At 37.7% G+C, this 15,977-nt stretch overlaps 2 protein-coding genes and 1 pseudogene across 2 annotated transcripts; 1 reads left to right on the top strand and 2 right to left on the bottom strand.

Moving 5' to 3' along the window:
• Nucleotides 1-7: 7 nt before the first annotated feature.
• Nucleotides 8-2,775, top strand: LOC116931732. Its single transcript, XM_032939358.2, has 5 exons — nt 8-759; nt 820-937; nt 1,000-1,523; nt 1,585-1,791; nt 1,898-2,775. The coding sequence occupies exons 1-5, from the start codon at nt 323-325 to the stop codon at nt 2,712-2,714; spliced, it is 2,103 nt and encodes a 700-aa protein (XP_032795249.2). The 5' UTR covers nt 8-322; the 3' UTR covers nt 2,715-2,775.
• Nucleotides 2,776-5,225: 2,450 nt separating this feature from the next.
• On the bottom strand, nt 5,226-7,743 carry LOC123466548 (cytochrome P450 4c3-like). The gene is given in 13 exon segments (XM_045178299.1): nt 5,226-5,545; nt 5,628-5,807; nt 5,873-5,990; nt 5,993-6,043; nt 6,106-6,174; nt 6,235-6,338; nt 6,400-6,511; nt 6,567-6,693; nt 6,759-6,825; nt 6,897-7,091; nt 7,164-7,254; nt 7,333-7,442; nt 7,501-7,743. Coding segments are annotated over 13 exon segments (1,578 nt in total). The 5' UTR covers nt 7,682-7,743; the 3' UTR covers nt 5,226-5,372.
• A 4,710-nt stretch (nt 7,744-12,453) lies between these two features.
• LOC116929573 lies at nt 12,454-14,265 on the bottom strand (annotated as a pseudogene).
• Between the last annotated feature and the right edge of the window lie 1,712 nt (nt 14,266-15,977).

Genomic DNA, 15,977 nt, shown 5'->3' with positions numbered 1-15,977 from the left:
TTGTCAGTTTTCAAAATGGTCGAAAATCTCGATTGTGGTAAGGCAGCCTAAAATTAACACAGGCTTCTTATGGAGACCCTTTTTAAATTAAATCATTAAGTGAGAAATAACTAGTCTTTTCTATTTATTATTTTTTTTTCTGATAAGTCATCATTCTAGCTAGTATCTTGTTTTTTTTTATTCCTGAAAAACTATGGTATATATTTTAATTTAATTTTTTTCCGGGATTGTTTACATAAGTTCGTCGGCTAGTCTCAGTTTCAAATTAGTCTGCCGCCATTCTCATCTGTCAATATTTTAGTTTGTTCTCTTTGCCACAGACATGGCTACTAGTCAAAGTATTGAGTTATACCGTCTGTCACCATATTGTAGAGCATTAGTCCCCAAAGAGCAAAAGCTATACATTGAAAAACTTATTGCTATAGATTCTGACGATCCTTATCTTTTCCCATCGGAGTTGTGGAAAAGCAGTGGCTTTCCTAATTTAAAAGAGCACGACGTTTTCCAGTACTGCGTTGCTAAACATAGCAAAAGCACAGGATTACAATTATGTGCCTATAAAGCCATTAGAGATGCTGAACAGTATGTCAGTTGTGGATGGGTTAAGGACATATTCCGTGTGACATTGAGCAATTCTATAGTGATTGTAAGTTGTAGAGTACACCATTCTCAATCTATAAGAAAATCTCTACTGAATCCTTGGGTTGCAATTAAAAATGACATGTCGATTATATGTTCAAGCTGTGACTGTGAAGCTGGGTATGTGTGTTTATAATATTTTATATTACCTTTGTTATAACAATAATGTGTTATATTTAGACTTGGTGGTGTGTGTTCACACGTAGGTGCAATGTTGTACAAGATCATAGCAGTTAACAACTTGCCATGTACATCACAAGAAAACAGATGGATTGATACATTAAATAGAAATGATTTGGTATGCTATATATTGAAATTTTTAAAAAGTGTATCGCATAATTTTTGTTTCTTCATTAACAGAAACTCTTCAAACAACTAAGTGGCATGAATGACACTATTTACAAATCCAAGTACCACGGTAGCAAAAACAAGACTAAGCTTTACGACTCAGCATCAATACCACTTATGACAACTGAAGAGCAGAGTGAGTATGAGAAAGTCCTATTGAAGAACAAAGCTGTTCAACTTCAGGTTGTGAACAAAAACGAGTTCTACAAACATTTTCAACCACCTGAACTTCCAGTTGCTTTTGGCACAATATTTATAGCTTCTCTAGTAGGAAAATCCTATGTCACAGTAATGGAAGAATGTGAACGATTGCTTAAAGGTTGCACACTAAGTGTCACAGAAGTTCAGATTGAGAATGTAAACACGTGTACAATAGGCCAGAAAAAAACGCAATTTTGGCAATTATTTCGAGCTGGAAGGTGTACAGCATCAAATGCTTACCCAATTTTCAATGCAAACATAAAGAAACCTGCACTATGGTTATTGAAAAAGTCTTGCTACCCTGCCGAAAAAGCATTTTCAACAGAAGCTACGCGGTATGTCTTATTGTACAGCAAGTTATTTATCTCATAGGTATTCATGATCTCCTTATTTAAGGTATGGAGTTGATAATGAAAATAGGTGCATAACAAAAGGCTGCAAAATGTTAACGAAGAGAAATTTACATCATCAATTCAATGTAACTAAATGTGGATTAATAATCTCATCTGAGTTCCCGGAAGTAGCAGCTTCACCCGATGCGCTGTTTCATTGCAAGTGTCATGGCATGGGTGTAATTGAGGCAAAATGTTCCTGGAAACATAGGTATTTCAACATTTGTAATTGCCACATTTCAACACTGTTTTACATAAAGCAAGAAAGTCATAGATAGACCCAATAAGTAAATAGGTTTTCCTATATGCATTTGTAGGTATGCTGTCAGTTTGAAGGAAGTTTGTACATCACATAAAGACTTTTACTTAAGCTATGATGAAGAAGCACAAGTATTTAATCTGAAAAAGAATCACCCATACTACTATCAAGTTCAGCAGCAGCTCCTTGTAACTAAGCGTAAATTTGCGTTATTCATGGTCTACATTGAAAATGACGTCGCTGTGGTATATGTGCCTGAAGACATACTATTGTGCAACGAGATAAGAATACGATCTCAATTTTACTTCAGAGAAGTACTACTACCTCAACTAGTTAGCGATTATTTTTACGCTAGTCACCAAGTTGTAACTATGATGGAAGAACATTCTGTGATCGAAGTCAATACGCCTGTTAGTAATTCACAAGCCTGTGCATCACAGTCACCAGTATTTCAAGCACAGTATGCGCATAATAATGTTGAAACTGCAATGACAAACCTAATTGAAAATGAAGCCACGGTTGGACATGTTAATATGGAGGAAGATATAAACGTCCAGACAGGAAATCAAACAGCATTGAATACTTCACATTCCTTTTACTGCATTTGCCAACAACATCTACCTGGGGAGGAAACTGTTATTTGCAGGAATGTAAACTGCATTATAAAGGTATTTCACAAATGCTGCATCATACCGCAGAGAATACGATTTGGACCAAAGTGGATCTGTAAAAACTGTTTGTCTGATGAGAAGAAAGCAAAGAAGAGCAACGACAAAGAAAATCAAACCTCAAGCTCTGTCAATGCAAAACGCTTACCAAAGACTAATTTAGATCTCACACATACAACCCGCAAACCATTAAATTACAAAAATTAAGTAATATAAGTTATCGTTAGTGTAATATGGAATAAGAATGTGGAATACAAATTGAAATTTCGAGTGAAAATGGTATATTTATTTCAGCACATTTTACATAGTGATTCAAGTAGGGGGGACAACACTTGGCATGGCGTTTAGCAAACAACAGCAAACAGTGACTATTTTGTCAACAAATGTTTCATCGTGAGGATCAGTGCACAAATCCCGAATCTTAATTGGTCCACGTAAAATGGTAAATTTCTTTCTTATGTTTCCAATAACGCGCTCTACATGAATTCTGAGATTTGCGATGACTCTTGACTTTTCAATCCTGAGACTAGCCGACGAACTTATGTAAACAATCCCGGAAAAAAATTAAATTAAAATATATACCATAGTTTTTCAGGAATAAAAAAAAACAAGATACTAGCTAGAATGATGACTTATCAGAAAAAAAAAAAATAAATAGAAAAGACTAGTTATTTCTCACTTAATGATTTAATTTAAAAAGGGTCTCCATAAGAAGCCTGTGTTAATTTTAGGCTGCCTTACCACAATCGAGATTTTCGACCATTTTGAAAACTGACAACTCAGCATCCGTTCGTGGTCTATAGTAGAGGAGAGTGGGGCCAATTGAAACGATTTTTGTATTTTCGGCCCCCCTGATTTAATTCAACCAAAAATTTTATAGTTGTGTAGCAAACTATCTTAGCTACACAACAATATTTTATTTTGTGGAGTTACACAGATATTACTACTACTACTAGCTGTAAACTGTAAAAAAAACTAGAGACCCCTAAAAAAAAAAAAAATATCGGGGCAATTGAAACACGTCGTCGGGGTAATAGCAACATGGGTTTCCCCCAACTCCATCTCGTTCAGGGACCTGAACCCTGTCAGGCAAAAACACAAAACCCCCGAGCCGTTATTTTTTTTTTGTGTTTGTTATTATTTATGTTTATTGTTTATTTTTCTTTCTGTTTCCTTTCCGTAATACAATGCCTTTTAACTTTATAATTTTGTTTTCATTTATTAGAATATTACTTAATTAATCAATGGTATAATTTCATTAAAATTACTATAATAATTGTGAATTTCCACTCATGGGCATTCGGGTAGTGGGACCGGTTCCAAAACCCGATATCATTACTGTGTACCCTGTTTGACTTATTTTGTGCAATACGTAATAGTTTTATTTATTTTCCTTCACTTGCCCACCCTTTTTAAGTTAAGGCTGGGCCATATCTTTTAAAGGGGGTATTTTGAACGAAAGAAAACCACTTGAAAAGCACCTACCCGAGTAATGACCCATCAGCTATTTTTTAGGTAGGCAGGACGGTGCGGTTTAACGTGTCTCGGGTAATCTCTCTATCCCAGTACACAAAATTAAAATAGCTTCATAGGTAAAAATATTAGGTCTAAATAAACAAATTTTACAGAAATGGATAGCCGATGATGGGGGCTATCCACTTTCGTTAAATTTTTGTTTAACAAATACCTAACCGAGTAGTAAACCGATTGGATATTTTTGTCGGTGTGGTTTGACGGATCGTGAACTAAATGAATTATAATCGGTAAACCATAAGCTCTATATTTGAAAAAAATTACAGGAAAAATTAACATCACCCACAATTAACATGGAATTTGAGCGGTTTTTGCGGCTGTTCCATTACACGATGATTAGCTATAGTCTACTTGCCAGAATGTCAGTGGACTAGAAGTGATCGCCACCAAAGCTAGCGTTTCAATACTGCGATACGCTGACCTATTTCCAGCTGATAGAGCCTTCTACGAAGCTGGAATGAAAGCCAAGGTGTATATCTTTATGAAGTGTGATGTGTTTGACGTGAATCTGGAAAGTAATTAAAAAACAGGCAGTAGGATGGGATAACTTGTCGTTTTTTGTGCTCCTCAATCGCTATTTGGACATTGCGGATATGATTGAAGATAATGGCGATAGTGCTGATGCTACCCTGCTGGATAACACAGATTTCGAGCAGACGGATATTCCTTTTGATAAACTCTGCATACCGGCCAGGCCGTGTGTCAACGCGGGGCGCTTAAAGAGCAAGCAAAAGAATGGGTGTTGGCTGTCTCGTTGGATCAGCGCATCGAACAGGTAAGTTTGGCTTGAAATTATATAGGAGTTGTTGGATACCACTGACTGAATGGATACCACGCAGCTGGATGAGCGCAGAGTTTATGAAGCCTGTTTGATTAACTGGAAGAAGTCGTCGGATCCGCCTGCAACGCCATGTGTTTTGACGGGTTACCCTGTGTTAAGACAGCCTGTCAAATTTCCAGCACAGAGGAAAGAAACGAATCGAGAAGATTGGAATCGTTTCCTGGTGGCGGTCAAACGCTGGCCAGACAATCGCCAACTTCACGAAACGCTTGATTTTATTGAAAAATGGTGTTCGTAACCGACGGCCTCTGACATCTCACATTAATCGGTGATATAGATTTAAATATTAAACTCTATAGTTATACGCTGTGTCAGCTTAAAGGAACACAGATTTGAACGAGAAGTTTGGCTTATTATTTTGAAATATATTTCATATCTTAACTGGCAAAAGAGGTTACTGTAGAATGGTAAGATATAATTTTGGACTTTGAAAACTAATCATTTTAATGACGACGGAATTCCGGACCTTAATAAGCTGATAGACAAGTTTTTTATGCTTGAAGTAATCGCTTTGTGACAATAAGATTAACTGGAGATTTCGGCTTTAGCGTAGTGTCAAGGAGAGGTACGATCTTGGGTTCTGTTGGATCCCTGATAGAAAACTGGAATCGACGCAGTAAATGAGCTAAAACCACTTTAAGTTCGAGCATGGCGAATTTTTGTCCTGCAAACAATTTTGAAATGAAAACCCACACGAACACGAATTGGATTTCGAAGAAATAGCTCAAAACGAAATGTTATCGTACCAATACAGTTCCTGGGACCAGCGCTAAATGGGATAAAAGCATATGGATGGCGACCGACACTGTTTTCTGGGAAGAAGCGTTCCGGCTTGAATTCTTCCGGGTCAGGGTAAACTTGAGGGTTGTGATGCATACCATAAATCAGCATGGCAATAGTAACGCCTTTCGGTAAAACATATCCACCTGTAAACAAGTAGTATGATTTTAAAGTCATAGCTTGTTAAATCAACAGATGCATAGGTTGGCACCAATTTCGACGTCTTCCGGCAGACGTCTCAATATAAAAGGGGCGCTCGGATAGAGTCTCAATGTTTCTTTGATGCAACATTCAAGATATTTGAGCTCAGCTAAATCTTGTACCGTGTACACGGTCGGTCCGAATCACCAAAAACGATGCTCAACTCTTCCATTAAAAGTTTCTGTTGTGTAAAAATGATGTCATAGTTACTGTAGATGATGGCGTCTATCATGGAATGCGTACTTGTTTGTCGGGATGCCTGGAGATCAAGTAAAGGAACCAGGTGAAAGCTAAAGCTAGTGTGTCATGGCCCTGGATATGGTAACATATTGCGTCAATTGAAACATCTTTAAGTAGAAAAATGTTTCTTACCGCAGCCATCATCAAACTGACCTCATCTCTCATTTCAACAGAATTAAAGTTACCGTTGAGATCCCCTTCTTTTATGAGGAGATCCATAAAGATTAAGTTTTTCTCTGCAATTGTTAAAATTCTAAATGTAAATGATATCGTTATCCTGAATTTCATCGTTTTTACTTGTATCATCATCTACTTGAAGTTCGTCGGTTGGGTTTACATCACGTTCAGACAATTCATTTTGTGCTAATTTCGTTTTTCGTTTAACCAATTCACGGCGATGTCTGATTAACTATCATACACATCATTTCTCAATATTCTGCGTGTTAGAATTTTTCATCACTTACCATGTTGCTAAAATCACGAAGTCCTCCTACGAATCGCGCGTTTGCACGACCAGGTCCGCTTAGTTTGAAAAGCCAATCCAATCGAAGCCACGGTTGTTTTAGACGTTGTAGGAAAATATTCTCAAAACTGTTTTGGCAACAAAATGATTGAATACTTTCGCGATTAACGTTATCGAAGAAGAATTAACTAACCCGTGGAGGTTCTTAATATAACTCGCTTTGTCTTCACCGGTTAACGTCTTTCCTCCCATGGCTGTTTCTTTTGAATCCAAACATTTAGCTCGCCATTATTTCACAAATTTCTATATCTTATACTAATTCAGAGATTACCACAGATGATATCCATGGTGCAATGCGTCATGATTGGGAAAACATTAATTTCACCCCCGCTATTTGATTCGATAGCTTCTTCAAATTCTTTCGCACATAGAAGGCTTTTGTCGTTGAAGGCATCCATGAAACTGTTGAGAATTTGACCTTTGAAAGCTGGATTAAGAAGACGGCGATTTTTCTTCCATTCCTCAGCTGAAATGATACGTCAAAATAAAACACTTTGGCCGTTCTCCACTCATTATTTAAATAAAAAACCAATCTTACGTTTAGCTACATTTAAGCTCTTCCCTAGAAGAGGAATCAAGCAATCGTACTCGTTGCCTTTGGCTACCAGCATATGGCTTGACAAAATGGGCTACGATTCCAAAAGAAGAAAAAAAAATGTGCAAAACATTGAAATGCTAACTTAAATTACGTTCGCACTGTGTAATACCTCTAGTAATTCGGGCGAAGCAATACCGACCATGGGACGTACTGTAAACCAAACTCGATAGATGCTACCATGCTGTTTAATCCAATCAAAGGACGGTTTTCTCAGCAATTCTGAAAAAAATCATGACGGTAGTAATAAAACGTGAAATTTATAAGCAAATGCAATTACCATCGTGAACAACGTTCAGTTCGAGAATATTTCCTAAAAACGGTAAGGTTTTAGGTCCGGGAAGTGCATCGATAAGCCGAACAAAACGCGATCGACACCACGCAAAATAATAGACCGCCAGTAAACTGACCAGTAATGATCCAATCATCGGGCTGAATCCAATCCACGTAGCTTCAAGCATGATCGAATGAACACACAAAAATCAATGTTTGTATTTAGTTTTGATTGTGAAATAAGTCTGTCTTCTTCTAGTGAACATCCAGCATCTTACCCACTATCACCTAGCGGACCTTTTCCACACACAAAAAGTAGTCCATTTTCACCTTCTTGGTTTGTACCGGTTTGTACCCAATATTCCTCGGGGCAATCAACCATGCGAGACAAACTCATCGGTCTACTTTCCTTTACAACTAAAATAGGATTGTCCTGAGTAAACTTTCGACTTGAATCTAACGCGGAGTGAATGTGAAAGGAAAGCTTTTACCCGTTTCTAGCTAAAATCCGCTTACCTCAAAGTCGCCAAAATATAACTCGTTAAGCAGGTATTAGGTGTCCGAGGTGTAGCCAGAATTCCTATCCCTACCCCTGTGAGAGCCAATAAGACGGAAAAGGGAGGTGAAGACTTCGCCATCTGGCGTTCAGAATCGAACTCGTTGTAAAATAAATAATCAATATTAAGGCATGAAATGAAAAAATAAACAAAAAATTAAGGGAAATTAGTTATGAAAGGGATATGTTTTTTTTTGCATGCATAACAATCAAATAAATATCATTCATTCTATTTTCGAACCTGTTGAATGTACAGAAATCTTGTCTTCTGTAAGGCTACAATCTAGGAGAGCGAACATTATTGAATTAACGCGGTGTTTCACGTTTACACGTGTTTCTATTGTCTACAGAATGGTCACAAAAAGTTGCGTAGTGCATAGGTGTGCAAATACCAGTTTAAAAAAAAAACCGTGATTCTTTCCATGAGTTTCCATCGAATAACAGTTTGCGTAATGAATGCATAGGTGAAATTAGAAAGCACGAAGGATTTAAACAGGAAACGAATCCGATTTTTCAACATTTTCAACGCCAAATATCCCCATACGCTTGGGGCCTTCTATTATGAAAATATTACTATATATTCAACTTTTTGTGCTGATTTTAAATATGAAGTAAAAAACAGACTATCTTTTATGCATATGTTTTGAATCCACGCCAAACCATTTTTCGCGCTCACGCGCACTACGACGTATACGCGGTCTCACGCGTATTATACGACTACCGCCTATTTCGATGAAACAAATCACAAAGTGCTTTATGTATTAGGATTAATCAGTATATATTTATTCACTTTTATTATCCATGAGAATATTTTAAAGATTTTTACAAAGTAAATATAATTATATTAAGAAGCGAGTTTAAAAAAAAAAGAAATGTTTCCTTGAGGAAGGAAATGAAACATGTAAGCCAAAAAATTTGCCTGTATGAAGAGGCGATCATTGTCAGTGGGTGACAGCGTGTCTTATTCGTGCGTGTCTTATTCGCCCCCCTTTCCCTCCCGTCTATATAGAGAAACGAGAAAGTGGACAAGTTCGTTAAATTATTTCTTTTTTCGTCGTCGCTTAGAAGTTGAGGGATTTGAGGGAAAGAACTGCCTCACAGCAACCCCGATCTACCAACTGCTGCTATTTTTGCCGCTGAATTCGCAAAGCAACAATCGAGCGATTCAAGCGACTGAGTAACAGTCCTTAAGTTGACAAGAAGGAGAAGAACATAAAGGGTCAATCACACGGTAACGCCTTTGGGCGCATGTGATGATCGATGACGAATATGGCCATATAATTAAAACAATGGGCAAGCAGAAGGAGAACGATAAAAAACGAAAAGCAACTGAAAAAAGAAGCCTGGGGTCGTGAGGAGGTTATTTTGTGCTCTGCTGTTACTTGTCTTTTTTTCCTTTCAACATTTCGATCACCCTGTTCCGTGCGATTCAAGAAGGGAAAAATTAGTTCGGTTGCGTGACTAACTATTAGCATGCAACACCGTCCTACCGACATGGAACGTGACCTACGAAACTTGTTTCGTAAACTTCCCAACATTGTGATTAGACGTAGCCCATTTCTCTTCTACTACTTGATCGTCGACTAATTGTGCCTTGAATGTCTTCTACGTGGTGCGCAATAAAAATAACCAAACGATTGTCATTTCCCTTTCTTTCTGGTTGTACTGGTTGGTTTAAAATCTACCATGGCTTCGTCATCACCCTTAAGACATGTTCATCATTAATCCCGTCACTGCCCGGCGAGTCCTTCGCAAAAGCAAGCGCAGTGTACTGGATGTAAGTTCATTTTTTAATTAGATTTTTAAACTTTGACTGAAACAATACTAGAGGAGAGTGGGGGCAATTGAGACACAGGGCAATTGAAACAAAAATTGTTTCTCTCACCGTATAAGAGGAATTTTCTTGAAAAAATTAGGGTTAATAGAATGAGAGGGTTTACAAGTTTAGAAAAATTTACGAGTTTTTGTATTCAAAATTTTTTAAGATATCTCGAAAAAACTGTTTTTTGTTCTCCGTCTGTTAAATTTGCGTTTTCAATTTTTTTGTTTTAACCCCTAAAACGCTAAGCTTTAGTAATCAAATTAGTTTCAGATGATTTGCAATTCATTTTTCTACAATTTCATGTCATTTAATTTTTCCCTGCATTCTTAAATAATTTTAAATAATTAAATGTAACGATGACCCTATTGCAGGGCAATTGAAACACTTTGTTTATATTCCCTGTCTGCGAGTGGTTGCATTTTTTTTGCAAGTATTTGACGTAATTCATTTAAACAAATGTAAATCATCATGTTAACACAACTATAATACTTGTATTCGCTGTTTGGGATTTATTAAAAAAAGCATGTTGCTTAATGGTTTTTTTTAAATTTAATTATTTAAATATTTTAAACTAAATTACGATCTACTTTAAGCATATTTTAAAAATCTGTAAATTGCGTTGTACCTAATGGTAAAATTTGATCACACTAGCAGTTGTGGCTGCTGAGATATCGTGATTTTCATTTTATGTGGGTATGAAGAAGCTTCCTTATGGGAAAACCCACGTTGCAATTGCGTCGACACACCGTTTCAATTGCCCTGCTACCATGGCAATTGAAACACTCGAAGCGACCTCAGTTTTTTACAATTTACTACTATTAAAATTAATCTTTTCTCATAAAAAAAAATATCTTTTTGTAGCTGAGATAATAGGCTACAATTCTATATAATTTTTATATTAAACTATTTAGTTTTTTTTCAAGAAATACAAAAAACCAAAAAGTGTATCAATTGCCCCCACTCTCCCCTACGTCTACCTTTTTTTTCTTCTTGTCTGGGCTTAGTGTGTTATCTTTGTTTAATTTTCTTCCTATTTGTATGAACAGACAGCCGGTATCTTTACATAAAATCTTCTTGAATGCATTGTGGTCTTCTACCTTTTACTTCGCCGCTGGACGGACGACAGTGTAAACATAGGGCAAGAGAATGCTGACGTTAAAACTGGCTTAGTGTCTTGTTTACATTAAAACAAAGCTTTTTCTTTGCTCTGGCAGTTATAAAAAAAGTACAGAAGTACAACATTCACATATAAACAGCTTCAGCTTGCAACTGTTGGATTGGTTTGAAATCTTGATTGGTAAGAAAAAACTAAAATCGTGTCACACCGTAAAAGAAATTCTTTGAACACTTTGGTGAGCAAACGGGTAAGTTACATGCTTTGCAGTAAAACCGTCTCTAAAACTAAGCCATGCGAGGCGCTTCCGGAAGTCCTATGGTTTGTGCGTACTGGGGTGGAAGCGTTCCTCTTGTTATGAAGTAATACTGTTAGAATAAACTCAGTCAATCAAACAAACATAAAATGGCTTCTAACATCTGTAACTTACTTCTGGTGGGTTGGAATTAGGTTTCAGGGCATAGTACGTCGACTGGTAGCAGTAGGCTACAGTAGACATGTTTTTTGCCTGCTGAGAGCTAGCATTATTTTCTGTACCTATACTACTATTACCACTTAACGGGTGCACAATTGGGCGCTCCGCAGAACTACCAAGGATTTTCGAGCCATTGCGTCCTTTTGCGCCAGTGACACCACGGCCACTTGGATGTAATAGTTAAAGCACGATATAATAGGATAGGTACACTCTCGCGCTATCCCAGTCTCTTGGAAGAAACGGCGGGTGTTCAGTAAAGGGTCCCAAGATTCCTCGCCAGGTTCGCTAGTATAGGAGGCCCCTCACCTCTCGGGGGTATAGTAAAAATTGGGGTTTTTCGTTCGTTATCTATAAAATTACCAATCAATGTGTCCAGAAATTGATTTCATTTAAGCTTAATTTAATTCCCTATCCTTAAATACCTAATTCATCTAGATTAGGCAATTATTTATATGTTAAATTTGTGATTGAAATTCACAATTTTTTGAAATTTGCGCCTTTCGCAACATTGCCTATTTCATTATATTAAACACGTTTGTCTTCTCTCTTAGGGCTCGGCCCCGATCACATTCTAATCGGGGACACCGCTAAGCTTCCCTGATTAAAATGAATCGGGGAAGTTCGGTGCGGGGATTTCTTTTTTCGGTGCGGAACGGTGCTATAATCGGTGCTTCACCGATAGCACCGCTACAGCCATAGGGGATTAGTCTTACCAGTGACCTTGAGTTCTGATAGGCCAACGACAATCACGTGACTTGGGTCACATTTTTTTCTTGTTGGCCGTAGGGCAACTGCCAATTTAGATCACTATTCATTGATAATCGGGGAAGGCACCGATCACCGATATCACCGCACCGAGCACCGAAATCTCTTCCCCGATTAAGATTATCCCCGCACCGGATCGACTAAAAAGCTCCCCGATTAGCGCGGGGCCGAGCGCTATTCTCTCTAGTGCAGCAACATTACACCTTTGTTAAAAATGGATATATTTAATAAATATTGACGAATTCTATTTATAATGAATTGCATTTTGCCTTAGTTGTTCATATTCAATCCAGTCTTTCATAAATTGTGTTGTTGTAAAGGAATCATCCGTAGGTGCTTAAGGTCTCATCCGTTATTTCAATATATAATCCTAATTACCGTTGGGGATCGCTGAGCGATCCCTCAGGTAATTTTCAATTCTTCGCGATCAAGTAAAGGAACTATGTAAAAGCCAAAGCCGTCGTTTGACTCTTTGTTTGCACAGAACAAAAAAAGGGAAATTCAGCAATCGTTCTAGGCAAAATTGAAAAAAAAAATTCTTACAGTGCCTAAAAATGCATTGACTTCATATCCGATATCGGTTTCATTAAAGTGTTCCTTTCCCAATTCCGTCAAGACCAGGTCGAGAAAGAGCATTTTTTTCCCTTCAAGATATTCCAGTGCTGTAAAATTGTGTGCTTAAAAAAACTTTGGGAAAACAAACTCTTTACTTGGCTTGCCAATATCGGTTGTTTCAGCATCGCTCTCAGAAGCAATCTCCTTTGTTAGGGTCATTTGACAAGATTTTGTTGCTGAATTGCGTTCTATTTGGGTCGCTTCTCGCTCCAATGCTTCTCGGCGTTCTTTTATTATCTTTAAATAAAAGGAGTTTGTCACCAAATAAAACATGGTGCATCATAAACGCTTCTTTTGCTTTTATTTTACGAGTTTCCATATCGCAAAACTGATGGAGGCCTTTAACGCACCGGGCATTTTCGCGTCCTGCAGGAACAGCTGCCACTAACAGCTCCATGGAGCTGTTAGTTTAAAAAACCAATTGATCCTAAGCCACGGTTTGACAATGCGTTGTTGGAAAATCCTTTCGAAACTACATACGTCAAATTACATTACATTCTTTAATAACATTCAAATTACATAATTTTTCCATTCTCTTTCTTCTTAGGTAAACATCAAACAATGTCTAAAAATTTAGTCACTTGCCCCTCAAGGTTGTTAAGAAAGAGCGCCTTTTCTTCATTTTTTAGTGCCTTTCGTCCCATAAAAGTATCTAAATTTGATAAGTTTTAGTGGCTTTGTAAAAATACTACACAGAACTTAAATAGTTACCGCAAATAATATCTAAAGTGCTGCGTGATATAATAATGGGGAAGACGTCCATTTCACCACCTTTGTGATTTTCTAAAGCTTCTTCAAATTTCTCTATACAGTTTATGTCCTTGTTATTGATGGCGTCCACAAAAGGGTTGAGGATCTGCTGAAAATGAAAAGCTGGGTTAAGTAGACGACGATTTTTCTTCCATCGCTCATCTGTGAAAACAAACATAGAATGATAAGAAAGCCCAACGAGACGTAGCGTAACTTGAAATTCACCTGTTGCCACAGGAATTCCTTTGCCGATAAACGGAGTAAAGATGTCGTACTCGCCCGGTTTCTCAATGAATTTATAGTTTCCCATAATTGGCTAAATGGACAGAAAACAAAATGCAGGTGCATAACAATCTCCGATCGCTGTTCAAAGAAATGATTTTACATCTAGCAATTCTGGTGATGTAATGAGGATAACTGGACGAATGATGAACCAAATGCGGTAAATACTTCCATACTTCCTCACCCAGTCGCCATTGACAATATTCAACACCTCTGGAACCCGAAAGTTTAATAGAACATGTTGCAAATTTAAGTCAAATCGTGTAGCACTCACCATCGTTTGGAACATTTAAATCAAGAACATTGCCAAGAAACGGAATACCATCTGGTCCGGGAATGGCGTTGATAAGTCGAACAAAACGCGATTGACGCCAGATCCAATAATAAACGGCGAGTTATCCGGCCAGTAAAGATCCAATCATTGGGCTCAGCCCCAAAGATGTGACATCACTGCATAATTCAAAATGTTGCACGAACAGGATAAAAAACAAGTTGTTGCTCGAAGAGCGATTGTCTTCTATTGAAAAAGGGGTGGCCACTGTGGTCTGTCTGTAACGTTTTTACTTTCGAATGGCCAACGGCTTCTTCGAATCTTGATACCGTTTCTTCTTGACGGGATAAATTAAATTTTTACATTTAGCAGTGATTTTTCATACTCTACGCGAATTGAGTTACCCCGAAGGGTTCCTGAACGGGTTTTCGGTTTGCGTGCATGAGACAATCGACTATAGAGGTTTTTCCATTTGGTTCGTGTAAGTAGAGGGAAAAGTCGTGCGGCTAGTCGACTAGTGCGCACCATGGCGGGGGATAGCCGAAACTTGCTGCAGACTTTGCTTGATCCAACCAATAGACACCGTAAGGCCATGTGCTGTAACCTGTCAGGCTGTCAGCAGCAAAAGTGAAACCTGTTTGATTTCTTAAGTGTTTAAAATGACAAAAGCTTTTTGTTTGATATGTTCAACTTATCGAAAAAAAAGAGATCGCCGAAGTTTTTTCAAAGTGCCAGAATGCAACATTAACAGTAATTCAATTGAGAAAGAACTCATTGAAAGAAGAAGAGCCGAGTGGTTGAAGTTGTCAAAAAGGAATTATAATATATCCCAACTATTTGTTTGCTCTGATCATTTTGTTTCAGGTTTATTTCATATTACATTTGTAATCGTTTACGTAGAATAACAGTTATGTTTTTTTAGGGAAACCTGCATATGTGTATAAAACTGAAGACATAGACTGGGTTCCTACTAAGAATCGGTGTCTATTGGTTGGATCAAGCAAAGTCTGCAGCAAGTTTCGGCTATCCCCCGCCATGGTGCGCACTAGTCGACTAGCCGCACGACTTTTCCCTCTACTTACACGAACCAAATGGAAAAACCTCTATAGAGAAGTCGACTATATTAAAAGACAAGTTGTCGATTGTCTCACTAGATGACCTTTGAAGCGCACGTTGAATGGCAGTTAATGTCTAGATCGGACACAGATCCGAACTTCCCCGCTAGGCGTTCCGATCGTTTGACTGTTTGAGATCGGAGTGTTGTTGGTTTACTGCGTAGGGGAGGGTGGGGTCTGGGGTGAGCGGAAAGGCGAGTTGACTGGGATGGAGGGATTAAAAATACTAAAAAACATTTGAAAAATCTCAATTTAATTTGTGTTGTTTATAGCAACCGTTTATACAGTGGCGGCTGAAAGTTTCATAACGTAGCTAAAAACCAGTCTTTTTACTGTGTATTGGCGGATAGTATGTGCCAATGGCAGAGGTTTAGACACCTTGTTTGATCAATTTATTCTGTTTCTTACACCTTACCCCTCCGCCCATATTTACAAGGGAAATGATGAATTTTAATTTCCATGTCCAAACAAGTCAGAAAGTTGCTTAATACTGAGCGTTTATTGTTAAAACGTTAAGAATAATAAGTTTGTCAACCGTATGCCACATCGCGATAAAATAGTAATTGATGTTAAGAAGAAAAGTTAAGTAAATATGGGTTGAAGGGTAGGGGAAAAAAAAAAAAACTGTACAAATAAGGTATCTCAACCTCTTTGTTGTGGCCCTGCCCATAAATTTGAGATTATTTTAAAAATTCATAGCGGCACTAGTAATGACGCGT

The sequence above is a fragment of the Daphnia magna genome, linkage group LG8 (genome assembly GCF_020631705.1).
Source record: "Daphnia magna isolate NIES linkage group LG8, ASM2063170v1.1, whole genome shotgun sequence".
Taxonomy (NCBI): Eukaryota; Metazoa; Arthropoda; class Branchiopoda; order Diplostraca; family Daphniidae; genus Daphnia; species Daphnia magna.
This window is presented reverse-complemented; position numbering and strand designations above follow the sequence as displayed.

Coding starts and splice junctions, on each gene's coding strand:
- LOC116931732 (XM_032939358.2), top strand. CDS start 323: ATGGCTACTAGTCAAAGTATTGAGTTATACCGTCTGTCACCATATTGT. Junction 760..819: donor AGCTGTGACTGTGAAGCTGG/GTATGTGTGTTT, acceptor TGTTATATTTAG/ACTTGGTGGTGTGTGTTCAC. Junction 1,792..1,897: donor AAATGTTCCTGGAAACATAG/GTATTTCAACAT, acceptor ATGCATTTGTAG/GTATGCTGTCAGTTTGAAGG.